Source organism: Neofelis nebulosa, chromosome 2 (genome assembly GCF_028018385.1).
Source record: "Neofelis nebulosa isolate mNeoNeb1 chromosome 2, mNeoNeb1.pri, whole genome shotgun sequence".
In the NCBI taxonomy this organism is placed as follows: Eukaryota; Metazoa; Chordata; class Mammalia; order Carnivora; family Felidae; genus Neofelis; species Neofelis nebulosa.
In genome coordinates this window covers 187,563,486-187,583,625 of record NC_080783.1, presented here as the reverse complement: position 1 = coordinate 187,583,625, position 20,140 = coordinate 187,563,486, and the positions used below count along the sequence as shown (strand labels likewise).

The following is a 20,140-nucleotide window of genomic DNA, read 5'->3' as shown; positions in this document are numbered from 1 at the left end:
TGTTGTCTGAACATGACAAAGTGGGTTTTGGAATCAGAGACCTGTTTCTAGTCTAAACTTTGCTCACTGGTTGTGTGCCTGCGGCAAGTGCTTAGTTTCTTTGAACTTCAGGTTCCCCTTACTAGGGGTGATCATGGGCTACCTTTGTTAATTGTGAGTACTGAGCAGGTGATACTCACCCCCCCCCCCCCCACGTCTTTGTACATGCTTTATGTTTGGAATATCTCCTCTTCTTGAAGGGAAGGCAAGGATGCTAGTTTCCTGGATGACCCAATGGTGAGAAGGTATACACTGTACAATCTATGGCACAGATGACATAGGAGCCAGCGCACTTGATGAAAGCAATTGTCATTCACTCCACAGACTCTGACTGACTACTGACCCTGTTTACTGAGGATTCTGGAGTCTAACTTGTTGTAACTGGTCCACTACAACAAAGAAAAAGAGATCCAGATTGGGGAGGACGCTTGTTTCAGTTCACCAAGTCAGTAGTATGGCAGTTATTGGCTTCCAGCCCAGGCTCTTTTTCTAGCCCTTGAAGCCTTTCTAAGAGCCAGTGCAACCTCCTGATCAGTTTAAAAAGTCAGTAGTACAGGTAGAAAATGAGGAAATGGGGCAGAAGCTAAGAGACAGATCTGGGGTTTTTGTTTTTAGAGAGAGAGGGGGCACAAGTGAGCAAAGGCAGAGAAAGAAAGAGAGAGAATCCCAGAAGGGGCAGAGAGAGACAAGTGAGGCTTGCGCTCACCTGATGAGGGATTCGAACTCACGAACTGTGAGATCATGACCTGAGCTGAAGTCAGATGTGTAACCGATTGAGCCACCCAGATGCCCAAGTCTGGTGCTTTTAACAGGCCAGGAGTTCAGCAAGAGACAGCAGCAGGGTGAGGCTGATGACAACATGGCCTCTAGGAGAGTCCTTAGCTTGAAGCCCTGGGGCCACCTGGGTCAGCAGCACCCCCTTCTGGCTCCTCTCACTGAGGTGAGCTAATGAGGCCAGCCTAAAGCTGTTATGATAAGGGGTTGGGGTGGAGGGGACACAGTCTTGTGCCCACAGTGGAGGCCTCCAAAGTAGGTTTTCCTTACCTCCAAATTCTAGAAGCCTAACCTGTTTTTATGTTCCTGTGAGATCATCAGCTTGTGACAAGATGATCTTCTGTTTTGGGCATTAACATTCCTTTTTTTTTTTTTTTTTTTTTGAAGTTTATTTTTGAGAGAGATTGAGAGAGAGAGAGAGAAGTGAATAGAGAGGGGGGCAGAGAGAGAGGGAGAGAGAATCCCAAGCAGGCTCTGAGCTGTCAGCGCACAGCCTGACATGCGACTCAGTCTCACAAATGGTGAGGCTGTGACCTGAGCCGAAATCAAGAAGAGTCAGACACTTAACCGAATGAGTCACCTAGGAGCCCCTTGGGCATTAATATTCTTAATTTTTTAAATGTTTATTTATTTTTGAGATAGAGACAGAGCATGAGCAGGGGAGGGGCAGAGAGGGAGACACAGAATCCAAAGCAGGCTCCAGGCTCTGAGCTGTCAGCACAGAGCCTGACACAGGGCTCGAACCCACGAACCATGAGATCCTGACCTGAGCTGAAGTCGAATGCTTAACCGACTGAGCCACCCAGGCACCCCAGACATTAATATTCTTAATGCTGGAAATACTTTTATATTTCCAAGACTATAAGGTGAGATGTGCAGCAGCTTAAATCCCTCAGGGAGGTGAGTGGGCGAGTACCTAACAAAGGATAAGCTTGCTGCCTGGGCTCAAAGGTAGTCAAATATCTGCTTGGCAAAGCTGCTAGTGGAAGGGTGGCTCAGATGATTTAGGACATCTAGTGAGAGCTTACACAGGGCAATGACCTGAGGCTGACATGCTCCAGTTAGCTGCAGTTGTCTGGGAATTGAACAGTAGAGGGCAGGAAGTAGGGCCTGGGCCAGGGCCACCCTCAGGAGGGAAGGGGCCCTGTTCAAGGAGTTTATTCATATACTCATTCGTTCAGCAAATACACACTGACATTTCTGTGTGCTGGGCACACACAGGCCATGCTGAGTCACAGGACTGGCTGCACAGACTCACTTGCTCCCTGCCCTCAAGGAGCTCAGAGACAGACCTGTAAGTGGTGGGGTGTGAGCAGTGCTAAGGGAAAGGCAGCACAGAAAAGGCACTAAGAATCAAGAAAGGGTTCCTGGGAGGATAAAGCTAGGCAGAAGTAGGAGGCATGTGGGAGGCACTTGCCAGCAACCTGGGGTTGAAGTGGGGAGGTAGTCTTGAATAGTGAATAGCACGGGCACACTGCTGGAGGGGAAACATAGAGTGTCCCAAAAAACTTAAGTGGGCAGGTGGGGATGACGAAGAATAAGAGGCAGGAGAATGGCAAGAGCTGAAGCTGGCAAGGTTAGCAGTGACTGGCCAGAAGAGACCCTGGAGACTAGATGGCAAGCTAAAGAGCTTGAGTTTATTATTCTGGGAATGATGGGGAAATACTAACATGCTTGAGGAAGAGGAAGACAGGGTTAACTCTGAAGGCATAGACACCAATTAGCAGACTGTACTATGTCCAGACCAGAAATGGTGGCCCAGAGTCAGGCCAGCAGCAGTGGAGATAGAGGTGGGGATATATCCATGATATGGAGAAGTGGACAGAGGCAAGAGAGTTTTAGGAAACAGAATGAATGAGCAAGCCTTGATGAGGGAATCAGGATGTAGGGGTGCAGGGGGGTGAGTCTAGGATCTTAGTGCCATTCATGGAGAGAAGGCAAACCAGAAGTGGTATAGGTTTAGAACAGTGATGACTTTAGTGTTAAATCTTGAGATTCCTATGGGACATCTAAATGTACTGGGCATTTCCTTTACAGCTTCTAGGCTTTGTATCTCGCTTAAAAAGGCCTTCCCTATCCCAGTGCTATTAGAAAACTATCATATATTTTCTTCTAATACTTTGTTTTTATATTTAACTTTTTAATCTGTCTGGAATTTACTTTCGTATATGGTGAGAAATAGAAGATCTAACTTTACTTTTTTCCCTAGTGGTCAGCCGCTGTCCTATCACCATTGATTGAACTGTCTACACTTTCCCCACCCTTCTGAAATGATGCCTCTATTATATATACAATTCCCATACGTGAGTCTGTTGGAGCTAGGAAAGAGAATGAACACGAAATGATCAAAGAGGCAAAATGGAGTGGGAGACATCAGGGGCAACAGGGTGACAAGCTGCTGACCTTATAAGGCTGCAATGCAGTGTGGCCTAAAGGAAGATTCAGACAAACCTGAGGCCTCCTGTCTAAAAAGCTCAGCCTGGTAACACACTTTATTAGTGATCTCCAGGAGCTGGTGAGGAATGGGGCCAGAGACCATGGAGCAGGGACCAACAAAGACAGGGTGGGGAGAATAGAACTGGGAGCAGGAATCTTGGTAAGGATGAGAGAGCAAGAACCCTGGTGTATTGATCTTCTAGAACCTCATTTTGCCACGACATCCTTCTGTTTGGACATCTTGGCAAGCATCATGCCTGGCAAGCATCAAGCAAAGGGCTAATGGGGTCAATGCTGGGCCTGCTTGACACAGGACTGTGAGATTAATAAGTCCTCAGCCCCAGATGGGACATACTTATACTAAAAAAGTATTTGTTGTTTGCCTGAAATTCAAATTTAATTGGTGTCCTATATTTTTATTTGCTAACTGGGCAACTCTATGCTGGGGGCCAGCATCTCAAGCTACAGCTGGGTACAATTCAGGTTACAACAGCAAATGGTAGTTTAGAAGGAAGATAGGAGCCAAGGCAGTGAATTTAGGACTGAACCAGAAGAGGGCCCCTGAATATCCTTAGATTCTGGGTTCGAATTCAAACTCCATCACTTTAAAACTATGAACTTGAGGGGTGCATGGATGGCTATTGGTTAAGTGTCCGAGTCTTGGTTTTGGCTCAGGTCATGATCTCACAGTTTGTGGGTTTGAGCCTCCCGTCTGGCTCTGTGCTGACAGTGCAGGGCCTGCTTGGGATTCTCTCTCTCCCCCTCTCTTGCTTGTGCTATCTCCCCACTCCCCCCAAATAAATAAATAAACCCCCAAAAAAGTAACTGTGAACTTGAGCAAGTTACCATACTTTTATTTCACCTCTCTGTGTCTTGGTTTCTTCTTTTCTAAAATGGGAACAATAATGATAATTATAGTAACTACGTCCCTCAAAGGGTTGTTGAAAAGATGAAATGAGTTTTTATTTGTGAAGTACTTAAAACAGTGGCTGGGTTAGTGATTATTATTGTGGTTGCTATTCCAATAATACCCAATAATAATGTTATTCCAGCAGTAATACTGATATCCCACAACCCCCTGTTCCTTGTCCCAGACATGGCCCACATAGTCCCCTGGGAGCCCAGACAGGGCTACCTTGGCCCACCCGACACCACTCCCAGATATATACTCCTCTCCCCACAGACACGGCTCCCATACCTCCCTCTGCTTCCCGCAAGGCAGGGCCCTTATAGCCTCAACTCCAAAGTGACCCCTTCTTCCAGCCCCTCCCTGCTGCCCCCTCCACCCCACCGAGGTGCCTGGAGGTGCCACAGGGCTGATGGTGAAGGATGACGGTGGTTCCACAATAAGGGGAAAAGGCAATTTCATCTTGATTAGCAGGCGATTTCTCTCTCCGTAATAAGCGCGCTCCAAATAATTAGCGTGTTTTACGTAATAATGAAATTACAGAAATGCAGTCCACTTATTCAAACAACTCACCATTACCATATTTTTAAATATTAGACTTAATTAGAGTTTATCACTTCAGAGAAGTATGCGGACCGAAGATGTTTTTAAAAAAATCCTCATAAAGTGTTTATTAAGCGCTGGTAAAGCTGGGATAATGATGTGTTTGGAAATTAAGGCAATCAAACACTTACCGCCGCTCCTGGAGGCCGGGCATGGAAATGAGGCCATTACACGCCCATTACCCGCCAGCTCACAGCCACTTGGGGGGCGGGGAGAGGATGCGCCTGGCCGAGAGGGCATAGTGCCCGGAAATGCTTGTGCCAACATCCCACAACAGCCTGGCCAGTAAGCAGGCATCAAAGCCCTTATGTCACTTACATCACATTTGGCTACTAGGAGCCCAACTCACACTTGGCCAGGCAAATGGACTGGATTGATTCCAAATGCCAAAGAAGACACCCAAGACCAAATCTTATCCAGACTCCCGGGCCAGGCAGGACCTGTCACCTCCATTCAAACCCTAGTGCAGAGTGGGGACAGGGCCAGCTTGGGTAGCCAAGACAGGTCAGTGAGAGGCAGAGCCTGAGGAAGCTACAGATCCAAAGCAGTTGACCACTCCCAACTATGGGCCACACAGGAAAGGGTAGCTATAGTCCACGGTCTAGGAGGGAGCTAGGGAAATGTGTCAGGAGCCAAAGATACAGAGGAGCAGGGGTCAGGCCCAGGAACACACCTGGGGACAGACCTTCATCAGGGAAAGCAGGCAAGAAGGGTGGTGGGAGAGGGGCTGGTGGCTCTAGGCCCCATTTATCGCAGTGAATAACTAATTCCAGAATTTATAGTGCTGGGTTTTTGTTCTGTGGCCATTTATATCTGCGAGGGGAGGAAATGAAGAGGCAGCACGGACGCCACATCTTTCTGTGTTATTGCTTGTCTGCCATTTGCAAATCATTATTAATTGTGGGCCCTGGTGGCGGGCTGGGTGGGGGCCGGGCTGGGTACATCCACATAGCTCTTCATCAAGGACCCCAGCCGCTGCCCCAGAGAGCCAATTACCCCGCCCTGATTGGGATCAGATAAAGAGGGAATTTTTACAAATTAGGGAATAAATAGAATTTCCACACAGGGCGCGGGCAGGACCTGAGAGGCTGTAATGAAAAACCATCCGTCACCATCAGCGCGGCCTGGGCACGCAGCCCCGGCACTCCCTCCCCTTGTGGGCCCGCCCTAATGCTCAGGGGCCTGGGCGTACAGGTCTAAGGACATCGCTACTCCCCTACCCCGGGCCCAGAAGCAAGGAGAGGACTTCTCTGTTGGGGCGTCTCTACATGCTTTGGGCTGAAGAGGCCTAGGCCCCAGCTCTGACACTGTCCCTACTGCCTCCTCTTCCTTTCCCTGTCTGCCTCTCCCTCTGGATCTTAACAAGGAAGAGTCTCAGGTGGTCATGAGACAGGCCAGAGTTGGGGACCACAGGGCAGAGACCACGTCCATGCCCCTACAGCTATGGCAGCCCTAGGGCAGAGCCCCAGCCCTGTGGACCACTCACTCTGGGCTCCCATTAGCGCTCCTCCCCTTGGATCATTAAATATGTATATCTTATTACACGCCTTGTTAGAGTATCGAGCTCTATTGACTGATGATAAATCCTGAGCCTCGTCCTGGCCATAAATTTATCTGGAGATGATGAAGACTCAATAATCTAGTCAGGCAGATAATATCATCGGGCCTTAAAAAAGATCATTACATTATATGTCAGAATTAAAAGTGAAATACGCCAGAGTAACAGGGCGGCTGTTCTGGCCATGACAACGGGTGCCCGCCTCCCCCACTCATTCCCAGCCAAGGCCCCATCCAGACAGAGGGGCTGAGAAGCCTCACCCTCCTTCTGACTCTGGAATACTACAGCTGGAAGTGCCAGAGGGTAGTCAGATAACAGCCAAGTGAAGGGGACCTGGATGGGGAGGGGCAAGGAGAAGAGGCAGCTACTGAGAATAGTTGAGCACATCTGCCATTACTGGCAGCCATCTCTGCCCCAACCAAGCTTCCATCTTACCCTGTCCCTAGGGGTCTCCTGAGGGACTATCTTCTGAAGGTCCCTGAGTGGCTTTAATAGGAAGGTGATGGCCTTACCCCTTTCCAGAGTGGCCTGACCAACCAGGGTAGATTTTTTTTTTTCCAAAATGGGAACATTGGGATACAGAGAGGTTAGGCTATTTGCCAGTATTGCCCCAGGCACCTGTGACCTGGCCCCAGACCTGTGTGCCAGCAGCCTATGTGAAACCTTACTTGTGAGCATGTGCTATCAATCCAGACCCTGGCTACCTCCTTCCCAAGAGACCTGCTTGTCCTAGCCTCTATAACCTGTCATTTGAGAAACTTGCTGCCAGTCTCTTGGTTCTTTGACCTCAGCACTAATGACCATTTCTACTGTATCTTATTTCCACTCATTTCCACAGTTACACCCTCTACCTTTTTAACATCCTCCACTGCTCGTCCTTTGAAATATTAAATTCAAATCTTCCTAGTTACTGGCAATAATACACTTTTCTTTCATCTCACTGGAACCTTGAAACATTAATACCTCTACTCTTTCCAGATAAACCACCCACCTCCTCTCTTCACTTTCTTCCCTACTTTTGACTGCTCACCCAATAGCATTCCCTTTCTGCCAACCTGGCAGAACTCACTCCTCCCTCACACGACCAGGGTGAATCTTCTGTGTCTGAGCCACTTGTGGAGATCCTATCCCTCTTGCCGGTCATTGGTTTAGGGGTGGCCTTGGGTTCTGGCTACTGAGATGTGAGGGTAAGTTTGCTGAAAGACCTTCAAGGAAAACTTCACTCTTATGAAGAGAAACATGAGGAGGAAATAGTCCTTTATATTCTGCTGGATGTTTTCATGTCTGCACATAATGTCTGGGACTGCAGAAGCCATCTTCCAACCGTGAGGGGAGTTAGCCTGCGAAGAACATGTTGAAGATAAAAGAACAGAAAAATGGAAAAAATCTGGGTCCTTTATGACATTGCTGAGATGCTGAATTAACTAACCCTAGCATCACCTTATGTCTAAACTTTTGTGAGGTAATAAATCCTATTATTTAAGGTATCTTGCACTGGGTTTTCTTTTTCTTGTAGCCAGAAGCATAGTAACTGATATAGAAGGTACAGACAGGAAAGAGAATGATATAACAAATGCACCTTATAACATAAACTTAGCTAAAGGGAGGAGGGAGGGCAAAGGGCAATGAGGGCGCTGTCATTTCAAGCCAGGAAGTTGGTTACTCCTGTTATGCTCTCTTGAAACATATGACCAAATTGTTTCCTGTTATATCTCAAGACACAGGCCATGTTACTACTAAAAAGGCTAAAAGAGTCAAGTTTTGATGGGAACCCACGTGAAAACAGAGAGGCGAAGAACATACAACTCAATGAAGAAAAATTTTTTATGTCTGTGGCTTGAAATCTAAGGTGACTAAAAGTCCTACAGCTCCACAGAGTCATCAGGGGCTCAGACTTCTTTCTGCCCCTTTCAGCATGTTGCTTCCAATTTCTAGGTTATCATATGGTCCAAAATGGTTGCAGGTGCTCCAAGCATCACATCCACATTTTAGGAAAGAGGAGGAAGGAAACAGCAAGAATAATGTACTTCCTGACTGAGTCACTTCCTCTTAAGTACTGTTCCTGAAGGTCCCACACAACGCTTTTCCTTCTATCTCACTGGCCAGAACTCAGGGACATAACCCTATCTAGCTGTATGAGGAATTAAAAAAATAGCGTTTTAACTGGGTACACACTACTGCCCCTACAAGGGCTCCTTCATTCAGTGAGGAAGGAACACAACGGATATTAGGTATGTACTAAGCAGTTTCTGTCCTAGCAATGTAACTGACACACCTCACGCAGGACCTTGGAGTCCATGGTCCGTCATCTCAATCCTTTCTTTCTCCCTTTTCCTTCCATCACTCTTGCCTGGAAAAAACTCAAACCACCTTCTCTATGTTTGCACTGGGCTAAATGTGACTAGAGAACACTGCAACCATATAGAGTAGGGACACTCATAAAATCATAGTCCTCAACCTCAACTGGGTATATAAAACTGCCCAGCCGATCTCCTATGTTCCTGATCAGTGTGCATTCTCTTTCTCTCCATTCTCTACTTTCTGCCATTCTCAAGTCCCCCTCCCCTTCCCTTCCCCCACTCCCATCCCTCTCCTGCCTTTGTGCCTTACTTCACAGGAAACACAGGAGGCGCTCTCCTCTCACCTGTTAAGAGAGAGGGTACCTCCCAGCCAGCACTTCTAAAGCCCACCCTCACTCCACCTGGGTTCTCCACTCCTCTTCCTTTTCGGGGGCCTTATGTGATGAGCAATCCCCTTTCTCTCTGATATAGTCTCTACTGTTTTTCTGCACTGCTTTCTTCACATAAGCATGAAAATATACCAAATCTCCCCCATCTTTAAAATTTTTTTTAAGTTTATTCATTTATTTTCAGAGAGACAGAGACAGTAAGAGTGGGGGAGGGGCAGAGAGAGAGAGAGAGAGAGAGAGAGAGAGAATCCCAAGCAGGCTCTGCACTGGTAGTGCAGAGCCCGATGCGGGGCTTGAACCCATGAAGCCGTGAGATCACGACCTGAGCTGAAACCAAGAGTCGGTTGCTTAACTGACCGAGCCACTCAGGCGTCCCAAATCTCTCCCATCTTTAAAAACAACTTTGCCTTAACTCCTTTTTCCACGTGGCTGGTACCCAATCTCTCCTCCTTTTCACAACCAAAGTTTCCAGTTAAGCCTCAAGGTCTCATTACCCAATCTCTCCTCCTTTTCATGGCCAAACTTTCTGGCTAACCAGGTTAACCACCGCTCAAAGTCTTCCTCATTTCCCACCCTGCAAATCTGATTTCCCCACCTGAGTCTTACTGAACCGCTTTCTCTAATGATCCTTACGACCTCACAGGGCTGAAGTCCAATAGCAGCTTTTCAGGTTTCAACTGCCCCTTACTCACACCCTGAAACTCTTCTCCCTTGGCTTTAGCGATAGCACCTTCCCTCTCTATCCAACTCCTCCCGCTTCTCTGTACTCCTCTTTCGTCTGATCATCCCTACAAAGTGGGTGTTAGAGCTGCCACTGGCCCTCTTCTCTTGCCACTTTCTACTCTCAACCTGGGCAAACTTATCCAGCCCTAAGCTTTATCCACCATATATTTCCCAGTGATTTCTAAACCTATATTCCCACTACCACCACCGTGGTCCAGGGTACCACCACCTCTCACCTAGGAGACAGCAGTGCCCCCGCCAATCTCCTCCATGGTGTCCTTCTAAGCCACAAATCTGGTCATTTCACTCCCTGTCTTAAAACCCTTCAATGATCCTGGAACAGAAAAAGGACAGCATTGGAAACACTGGTGAAATCCAAGTAAGACCTTCAGTTTAGCTAACAGTATAGTACACATGTTCATCTCCTGGTGCTAGTAATTGTACTGTGATTATGTAAGCTAGTTAACATTAGGGGAAACTAGGTAAGAGATGCACAGAAACTTTCTGTAATGTAAAATCAGTTCAAAGTAAAAAGTTCAAGAGTTCATAATTAAAACAACAACTACCTCCAACAGCAGCACCTCTCAGCTCTCAGGACAGTGTCCCAACTTCTTTATAAAGTTCCAGAGGAAAAAAAAAAAAAAAATAAAGTTCCAGAGATCTGCCCAGGTTTCCCTCTAAGGCCTCATCTTACCCACTCTCCTGCTCGACCCCCAAGTTCAGGCTCTTTTGCTTCTCAGCTTTTTCACATGCTCTTCCTTTTGTCTGGAAAGCCCCAACCCCTGCTATCATTTTCTGAAGTGCCTTACCTGGGCCCTCATGTTTGTGTTAGGAATCCTTCTATGTGTTTTCACAGCACCCAATGTTCCTCCACTGTGATAGCCTGTCACCTCCTGCTAGACCACAAACCCAAGGGCACTGATGTTTCCTGTGCAGAGGCCCTCAGTAAACATGTATTAAGTGGAAGAAAGGAAGAACTGGAAGAAAAAGAGGGAAGCTGGGAGACAAGATCACAGGTGAACCTACTCCAGCCCTGACATGTTGCCTGAGGCCTCGACATGCCCAGGTCCTGAAAACTAGTCAAGGTTTTTGTTCCCAGCTTCCAAAGTGCTGAGGGCTTCAGCCTCTTCCCCACTGCCACTCCTTCCAAGTATCTTGCTTTCCTTAAGACCTGCTGGGCCAGGAGACTGGCTGGGACCTGAGTTCTCAGCAGTCCAGCCACCAGTCTGTTCAGCAAACCAAGGCATCTGGGGGTGGTAGTAGTGGTGTTGGGGCTCCCCAGTCCTAGCCAATGATGCCCTGGAGAAGGGCCTGGCTGTGCCTGGGGACTCTGAAAGGGGGGCTGTCCTCCCTAAGCCCAGTCCCACCTGGTAAATATTTCATCCTCAAGCTGCTCAGCTAATCCCTATTAATTTCAATACCGCCGCCTTGCCTGGCTCAGCTCCCAATGCATTATTTATCCCCTTTGTTTGTTTGTCGCTAACAGGTGGGCCCCAGCGGAGGCGCTGACTGGGGACAAGCCCACTCCATCACAGTGTGGCTGTGAATTAATCATGAGGACTAATGGGAAGCACCTCGGCTCCAGGCACTGCCCTAGCTGCCTCCCCCTGCCCTGGCACCCAGGGGTGGGCCAGGGCCACCCCAGCTCTACTTAATTCAAAACAACACATTTTATTTACTATCTGCCTACATGAGTCAGACTCAAGGTTACCCTTTGGGGATATAAGCTGAACAAACAGATATAAATTCCTGCCCTCAGGAAACTTACAATCCAGTTGGGGAGAGAGGCGTTAAACGACTATTTATTTGGACTGTGAGGAAATGCTGTGCAGGGAGAGTGCTAGGTGTTAGGAAGCTGTGCACAGGGGAGGACCTGACCAAGTCTAGGGGTCAGGGAAGGCTTCCCTGGGGAAGCAAACTTTGAGCTGTGCTCTGAAGGATGAGCAGGAGTTAATCAAGACAAGGGATGGGAATGAGGGGCTCCCAAGGACAAAAAAGCCATGTGGGAAGGCCCTGAGGTGAGAGAAGGAATGGCAGTTTCCAGAAAGTGGGGGAGGACCTTGTGCTGGAGTGCGGGGGCATGAGGAAAGTGGCCTGAGAATGGCCAACAAGGCCCAGCTTGGGATGCTCTTCTCCCTAAATGACCAGCGTTTGTCCTGGTGGATTACCATGGACTCATCCTGAACACTTGATACATGCACTCACACCACCTCTGCTGACTTGAGCAACATCTGATTTCTTGACCTTCTGCTTATGGCTCCTGAGAGACGGTCAAGATCATTAATGCTCAATTGCATAGACTAGGAAACTCAGGTGAGCATTCACCCTGGGGCTTATAAGAAGGCCTGTATGGGCATCACAGCTCAGGTGTGCCCATGGCAGGACAGGGCTGGATCTGGCCTATTGACTTTGTGTGGGGACCAGGTACAGGGCTGGGAACACTGACCTGCCTCAGCCACAAGTGCTCACATCACCTCCCTCACCTCTGAAACCCAGCACTGGACTGGGTACCCAGACCTCAGCAAGTATCTTCCGAATGAATGGCTGATCAAAAGTAAACACCCCACCATCCCCCACAAAGATCTTTTTCCCAGACACTCCCTTTTAAACTTTTCCAGAGATTTAAAATAGACTCAGGCTTTATAGTAAGCCTGGGAGGTAGAAGCCATCATCAATCCCGTTTTAAAGAGGAAGAGACAGAGGGCTGGGGTAGTGAATGTCTTACCCAGGACCACCCAGCCAGGAAGTGATAAGCCCAAACTAGAACAAGGTCATCCTGTTTCCAGGCTCCTGGCTCCAGCACATCCATAGGTCTGCCCCTCTGTGGGCATCTCCCCAGGAATCTTCCTTGGTGGCTCCAGGAATCCTAGCTCTCAAGAATGACCTCAAAAGGCACCTTGTTTATGAACCAAGTGTAGCTCTGCCAGGGCAGAGCCCTCACTATGCACATGGTCAGGGTTTGTAATTCTATTCAAAGTGGCCGCTTTGAAAATCCATATGTCTCCAGGCTCCCTGTACATCATGGTGTCAAGTCCCGGAGCAGAGGCATCCATCAGCACCTCCCGATGCCATGGTCTGTGTGCCCACATACCTGTTCCCACCCACGTGCCTGTCCTTGGCTCCTGGCTGCTCTGGCGGCACTGCCCCACTCCGTGCAAAGGCTCATGCTGGCCTGCCTGCTTGGCCTAGCCATACCATTACCTTCAGACTAGTCTGGCTAGCTGCTGGGCCCCACCCCAGCCCTAAATGTGTCCTCTGCTCTGCCTGGTTCTCTGCTCTCTTGGAGCCAGGCAGCCAGCACGGAGGCAGCCTCGATAACTCGCTAACGTGCTGCCCATGCTGTTCTTAAAAATTTATGACTGTGCAACATGAAAAATCCGGCTGAGGAGCCGTCATTAGCGGCGCTGCCTCCTTCCCCCACCAGAGCCGCCCTCGTAAATTGAGATTTATGGCTGCAGCAGGCGGGGTGGGGGCGTGTGCAGGCGGTGAGGATGTTGTGGGGTAGACAGGGAGACCGATGGATGAGACAGTGGTGGGGCCAGGGGCTCCCCCCTGCGGCAGCTCCAGTTTATCACAGTCTGCGGTGATACCCACGGAGAGTAAGGTCTGGCCTGGGGTGTCAGCCTGGCACTGATGCTGGAATCAGCTTAGCAGTGGGACTGGAGGGGGAGGGGCCTATCCTGTGCCAATCACTGGCTCCTTCAGGTATAGGACCAGATCCTGAGGTCCAGGTGCCAAGCAAAGGCCTCACAGGAAGATATTTGAGGAGGGTCATCCTTGCTGGAGTCACAAGACTGGGGCCCCCAGAGCCAGCTTCTCCAACTGTAAGCATGTAGGTTGGGCAATGATTGTGGCATCCCAACCAGAGAACTGGAGGAGAGGTAGGAAGGGAGCAGAAGGGTGCCAGCAGTCTTCCCTTCCCTCTCCTCTCTCTGGTAAGAAGGGCCAGTGGAGAGGACGTTAGAGTTGGGAGTGCAAGTACCAGACCCTGTCACAGAGTGTCCCCAGACAGAGGCCAGACTGGGGCTGAAGAGAAAAGGTGATCCCACAAGCCCCCCCACCCCAAACCCCCCGCATATCCCCCCACAGGCCCTCCCTATTACCTCCCTGCTGCCTCCTCCCCTGCTCACTTAGCCCTGTCAGCCAGGCCATTATGAAATTGGGGTTTCATTTACAGACTAATTAAACATTACAGCTTGTTCACAATTACAACGCGGGGATGAGGGAGTAACTAATTACGGAAGAAATGAGCTAACATTTATCTCTGCTCCCACCCTCCCTCTCCCTACTGCCCCCCCCCCCCCAATCTGGCTTCCTCCTACTCTCTGGTCAGTACCTACTCTCTAGGCTTATTTTCAGGATGGGGGACTGGAAGGGCTCAGCACCCACCCACCCACCCTGGACACAAATTCCGACTGCTGCTCCCAGACACTCTGGGGAGGGGTGAAGTTCCCAGGGCCCTGATGCAGGAGACAGGGCTTTTGTGCAAGACCTTGGGTGTGACTAAAGTATGGAACCCTGTGATGGTATGTGTGACTATTACATGGGGGGTGGGGGGAACACTCCACTGTGGTGTGTGAGTGTGACAGTTCTGTAAGGCTGTGTGGCTCTCTGTATCTTTATCTTGCAGGGCAAGGTTTTGGTGTGATTGCTGCAGACAACTATTTATGAGACGGGGTATGTGTGTGAATGAACCACACCTTCACCCTCAAGCCCTAGACACAAAAGAAAAGAACTGGGTGGCTGCAGGAGGTGATGGTCAAAGCAGCCCTGGGCCCAAATCTCCACTGCGCAGCCCTACTCATTCCTGCCTCCCAAGCAAGAAAGGGAGCAAGGTTACCCTGTTCTGGGGGCTCAGCTCATCCCTGCCCTCAGGTTGGTCTTGGCTTCTGGCCAGATGCCCCTGGGGCCCAAGAAGCCTCCTGGGGGCCTGGGGTGCCCCCTGTGGGCAGGAGTCCTGGGGTCTGGCTGGCCTGCTGCAGAGTTTAATAATAGTAACAGTGAGAGTAAGCGTTTCCATCCTTCCTGCCTTTGGGCAGAAGAAGAAAGGAAAGAGGAGGGAGAGGAGGGAGTGGAGGGAGCGGGCTGAAGGGAGGCTTTGAGGCCTCAGAACTCACATCAAACGGCCGGATCTGGGCCTAATTGTCTGACCCCTGCCCCTGCCTTCAATCAGCTCTGCGGCTCCCCGCCCGCCCCTCGCCTAACTAGCAGCCATGTTCTCCTCATTAGGACAAGCTCCCCTTGCACACGTGTCCCCGGACATGTCCCTAGCACTCCCAGCTCCCAACCCTGCCTGGTGGGAGGGTACAATGGGGACCCAGTTTTGGAGGGGCCCCTGGGACAGCTATACCCTCTGCCACCACAGCTGCCTGGACTGAGCTGATCAGCCCCTCTCCTTGAGCTGCAGGGGCCTGGATGCCACATGTGGTGACATATTCCTGGGCTGGCTCAGCCGCTGGGTGCGTTCTGTCCTCTGTGCGTCCTTCTTGCTACAGCCCGACTGTCTGAGACACACTGCTCCTGAGGGTGGATGTGTTTGAACCCTCCCTTTTGGTCTGGCTCAGCCAGGCAGGGGGCCTGGTCTGGGTCAGGGTCTGTGTTGAGAGGCCAGGAGCGGAAGGAACGTGTCTGCCCGCTGTACAAGGGTGGTTCCTTTCAACGGACCCAGGCATGCTGAGGTGTGAGTGGCTGCGGCTGCAGCCACTGCAGTGAAGCAGCAGAGCTTGGTGGTGAAGAGCTCTGACCTTAGAGAGATGTATGTTTAAATTCCAGCTCTCCCACATCCTTCTCTGCAGCCTTGGGTGAACGATAATCTTCTTGAGCTTCAGCTTCCTCACACACAGTAGTGGTGACAGCCCCTGTCTCACAGGGTTTGGGAAGTCAATGAGATAACACATGTAAACTCCTCTGTGCTACATGTGGCACTCAGCAAATGTGGACAGATGCTGGTGTTGATGGGCAATTCAGACCAAGTTGCCCTCTCCACAGGCCATAGCCCAACTTTGCTCTGGTGGGGTCTGGGCCCTGGGCCCTGGTCAACAGTGTCAAGGACAGAAGGAGCTGTGGGGAAGGCTCCAGAGCCCTGTAGAAGAGGAGAGCAGCTCCCAGGGGCACAGCTAATATCAGGGGCAGAAGCACCTAGGCTGGAGCCTACGCTTAGGGGCAGGGATGTTACACAGCAGCTTCAGGTGGCAAGGGCAGGGCCCAGCTGAAAGACTGCCAGGTAGCCTTAGGTCAGCTGAGTGGGTCTGGGGCTGGTCCATGAGGCGGGGCCCATCCCAGGAGTGTTCTGGGTCTGGGAGGAGGAATGCTGTGAACACCACAAGAGTGAAGGCTGTCTGGCTACTCATGGCGCTCATTTTCAGGATACCAGACCTGTATGTGATTGGGGGAGGGGCTGGCCTGGTCTGGGCCCTGACATTGTCTCTCACCTTAAACCAGTGGTAATGACTTGCAAATATTGATGAAAACGCAAACTACAGAGATTGTGTTTTTCGGGGAGTGAAGGTGGGGAGCCGGGATAAGGAGGAAAATAAACTGAAATGAAGTCCAGTTATCTCTCATCTGTGGCTGCTCCTAATCCCCCAGCCCAAAGGAATCCAATGCAGCCCCTTATCTGCCCTGTCAATCACTCCATCACCGCCCAGTGCTTGGTGGGCACCACACACCCTCACACACTCAAGCACATGCTCACACATGCACATACACGCACACACTCACTCCACCGACTCTTGCTCTAACACTCCCGTGCACCCCCAGCCCATTACTCCTCTGAGTAGAAACAGCCAGCACGCAGGTCCTGCCAGATGGATGCAATTTGCATAATATCAGCAGTGGAGGCTGCAAGATCACCAGGGGTCAGGGCGCTGACATCCCCGCACAGTCTATCTGCAAGTGCTAATTTGGCCGGCATTGATCTGTCTTTCTGATTTCTTTGTCATTTACGTCTGCGATGGTTTGACAGGAGATACAGAGAGAGACAAGGGGAGGCCAGGCCGGGGCCCGGGGCTAGGAAGGTAGGGAAACAAAGATTGTACTTCCCAGTGCATCACACACACAGAACATATACATACATACACCAGAACCTTCCCCCTTCCATCCATCAGTTCACTTGTCCATCTGTCTACCCGTTTTTCCATCTGTGGTTGTTACGGAAGACTAGAGCCTGGTGTCTGGCAAGGACCAATTCCTCAGATGTCCTGGGGGCTCTAGAGTGTCAGCTCAGGAAGGAAGGAGTGAGTACCCCTCCAGGTAAATACTACCTCCAGGCAGGCCAGTGGAGCCCCTGTCAATGCCTGGAGAGTTATCATCCCTTCTCATGGCCATCCATGCCCCATCTGCTCACTTTCTCTGGGCCGTACCAGAAAGAACCAGACAGGAGTGGGGGGTGGGGGTGGGGGTAGTGCCAAGGAAGCACATACTCCAGCTGTCTCTGGCCCCCTCTCTATAAAGCAGCTGTGCTAACTCCTCCTGTCCCAGCCCTGAAGATGGCCAGAGAGGGCAGGTGTGTGTGTGTGTGTGTGTGTGTGTGTGTGTGTGTGTGTGTGTATGCAGCACCCCTCTCTGCCTCTCTGGGACAGCCAGGGAGAGAGCTACTAGGTCTGCAGGGGACTTATATCAGTACTTCACTACCCTCAGGTCATCCGAAGCCCAGACTGGCCTCTAGCTGATTCTGAAGCCCTCTAGCTCAGCCAGAAAGTCTTAAATTAGATCTAAATGTTACCCACTGAACCCTTGGCCACTGTCCCCACATTCTGCCATGCTGTGGGAGAAGCATTCCGGATAGGGATGGGGACACTGCCTGGGTAGATGTCACGGGGAAAGGGAAAGGGAGGATAAGATCACAACTCTGGAAAGAAAGAGCCCACTGCAGAGAAGTAGACATGGTCACTCTGTCAAGAGAGGCAGAGGGGCTTGAGCCTTCCAAGGGTGAAAGCCCCCTCCCTGCCAGCCACAGTGGCTCTGTCTTGGCCCCACCTCCTTTCCCTTGCTGATGGTAGCAGAGCAGGGTGATCAGAAGGAACTCCCTGCTGGGCAAGAGGGGGGCTGGCGTTTGGTGTGTGCTAATCCCGGGCCTGAGGTCTTCAGAGGGACCTGGGGAACTTCAAGGAGGGGAAGGCAAAGCTGTACTGTAGACGAGCTCATTAGCCAGCACCCCCACCCCCCCACGAGGAGGAGGGCGGGCGGCCCAGGGAGCGTGGCGGCAGAGGCGGCAGAGAAAAGGCTGTCACTGTCCTTTCTTCCTTTTGGTACAAGCGTCTCCCTGAGCCGACGATTCTCCTGCAGTGACACCTCTCACGGGAGCTAATGAGATCCGTGTCACAGAGCTAATGCGCTCTGACTGGACTCTTGATAGACACCCTACTCCTTCAGGGGAGACCACAGGCCAGTACTGCCCCCCTGGGCCAGATCCCCACCTTGCCACCTGCCAGCCCAGCTCTTTTGCCAAACCCTACTGGGCAACAAGCTCCTGAGAGTCCACTTGATGTCTGGCCATCCCTCTTTACCATGAGCCTCACAGGGACCCTCCTCAGGCCCTGAACAGAGGGGCTATGGAACTAGGAAGACAGGACCACCCAGCCAGGCATCAGGGAAGGTCCAGTTATTCTCCTAGCCAGCTGAAACCACCAATCTGTGGGGCCTCCATATCCCAACAACAGGTGAAATTTTACTGACATTTCCTGTGCAGATTTCCAAAAAGGAAAAAGGGAAGAAGGCCTGGGTCCTGCTGTTAGGGAGATCAAGTATGTAGGGCCTGAACATCACCCCCAACAAACCAGAAGAGAGGTCCAAGGGTGTATTCTGTACATTCACACTAGGAAGGCCAGGCAAGATTCTCAGAAAAGGTGGCCCCTGGAAAATGGGTGGGATTCCCCTGGTCCATGAAGTAGAGAGCAAACAAATCAGAGTAAGAACTGTCAGAGTCTGAAGGAGGTCAAAAGCCAAGAGTTGCTGGGCTCTGGCTCTGATGGCGACTGTAGCAGGGGTGAAAGGGTGGCAATGTCTCCTTTCCTTTCTTCCTCAGCTGCTGCTACCAAGGCTTTGTCAAGGCCTGCATGTTCCACATTAACTGAGGGAAATGATGGAAGTGAGCTTGTATTCTTCCTCAACATCTCTGTTGAGAGCACAAAGCCTGACACCAAAAAGGTGCTTCCTGGTTCAACATAGTGGTAAGAACACAGACTCTGCACTCAGATGGACCCGGGTTTGAGTCCTGGCTCTCCAATTCAACTGGCTGTGAGACCTCAGGTGAGTCACTTAACTGAGTCTCAGCTTCCTAATCTATAAAATGGGAATGATAATGCCTGTCTTCCATAAAACTGGTGGGAAAATTATATTAATAAAAAGTACCCCCAAATAATGTGAGTCCCCTGTTGACCCTTTCTATGTACATGCAGTCCCTCTTCGCCCACAACCCGCCCCACACCACCCTGTTCACCAGGCTCCCAAGGCCAAATCCACCACCCCTGAAGGAAGTATCCATCTCCCGACTAAGAGGCCGTGCTGACAGCCCCCCACACCCTCTTTCTGCCTGGAGCTCTACTGCCTCCATCCCTGAACCTACCTCTCCCTTAGTTGCCAGGGCCAACTGTATCTGTATTGACGACAGTACCTGTGAGCTCTGTGGGGGGACAGGCACTCTGTCATCTTCACCAATACGTCTATCACAGTTCCTGACATATAATAGGTGCAAAGTAAACATACACTGACCTGGTCCTCTACTTCCATTCCCATGGCTACTGCTGGCTCTGAATTAACCATCACCTCCATGCACTTTACTGAACCTTCCCCTCTGCAGTTTCTCCTTGCTAGTCCTCCCTGTACAAACTCTCAGTCTGCTCTAATTGAAGCCCAACTCTGACCAGGTCACTCCTCTGCCAGGAGGCTCTCACAGCTCCTCCTCAAATAGCTCAGCCACAAACATCCATCCCAGTGGGCCCTCTCCCCTCCTACAGCCTACCCCACAGCTCCAGGCCATCTGCGTCACCCTCCAGCATACCTGCCCCTTGCTCTCTCAGGGCCACCACCACCCAGAACTCAGCAGGAGTCCCCACCAGGTAGGTCCAACAAACTCTCCCTACCACACGTACCTTAGAAAGAGGCTCAGGAGATCTCTCTAGGGCTAGAGAAAAATTGGCGATTTGCACACAGAGACATTGCCCGCCCCCCTCCCCCTAACACAGCACTGTGGGAGAGCCAAACACATCCCAGAGATGACTGAGCTCTGGGTTCTGAGGGACCCTTGCCCAGCATCACCAATGCTGCCCCCCCCCCCACCAATATGCATACCACTCCCCACTCCAGGCTGGCAGCTCCTCACGCAGTTAATTAGCACTATGTCACTGAGGACCAGCCTGAGTGGCCAGTGACAGGAGCTGACCCTTGACCCCAGGGCTGGGAAACAGTCCAC

The 20,140-nt window shown here is 50.7% G+C and overlaps 1 protein-coding gene across 9 annotated transcripts in view; it reads right to left on the bottom strand.

Moving 5' to 3' along the window:
- Window positions 1–20,140, bottom strand: part of ERI3 (ERI1 exoribonuclease family member 3) — a 127,905-nt gene that overhangs the window by 3,283 nt on the left and 104,482 nt on the right. The window contains exons 9-10 of one of the 9 annotated variants that reach the window (XM_058717673.1): window positions 9,966–10,063; window positions 641–7,657 (exon numbers count right to left, since the gene is read on the bottom strand). The exons of 7 other annotated variants lie outside the window; for them this stretch is intronic. In XM_058717673.1, the coding sequence (XP_058573656.1) occupies window positions 10,011–10,063 (53 nt within the window). In that variant the 3' untranslated portion in view covers window positions 641–7,657; window positions 9,966–10,010. Of the gene's footprint in view, window positions 1–640; window positions 7,658–9,965; window positions 10,064–20,140 lie in introns of those variants that run through there. One more of the 9 variants, XM_058717674.1, reaches the window with a different exon arrangement.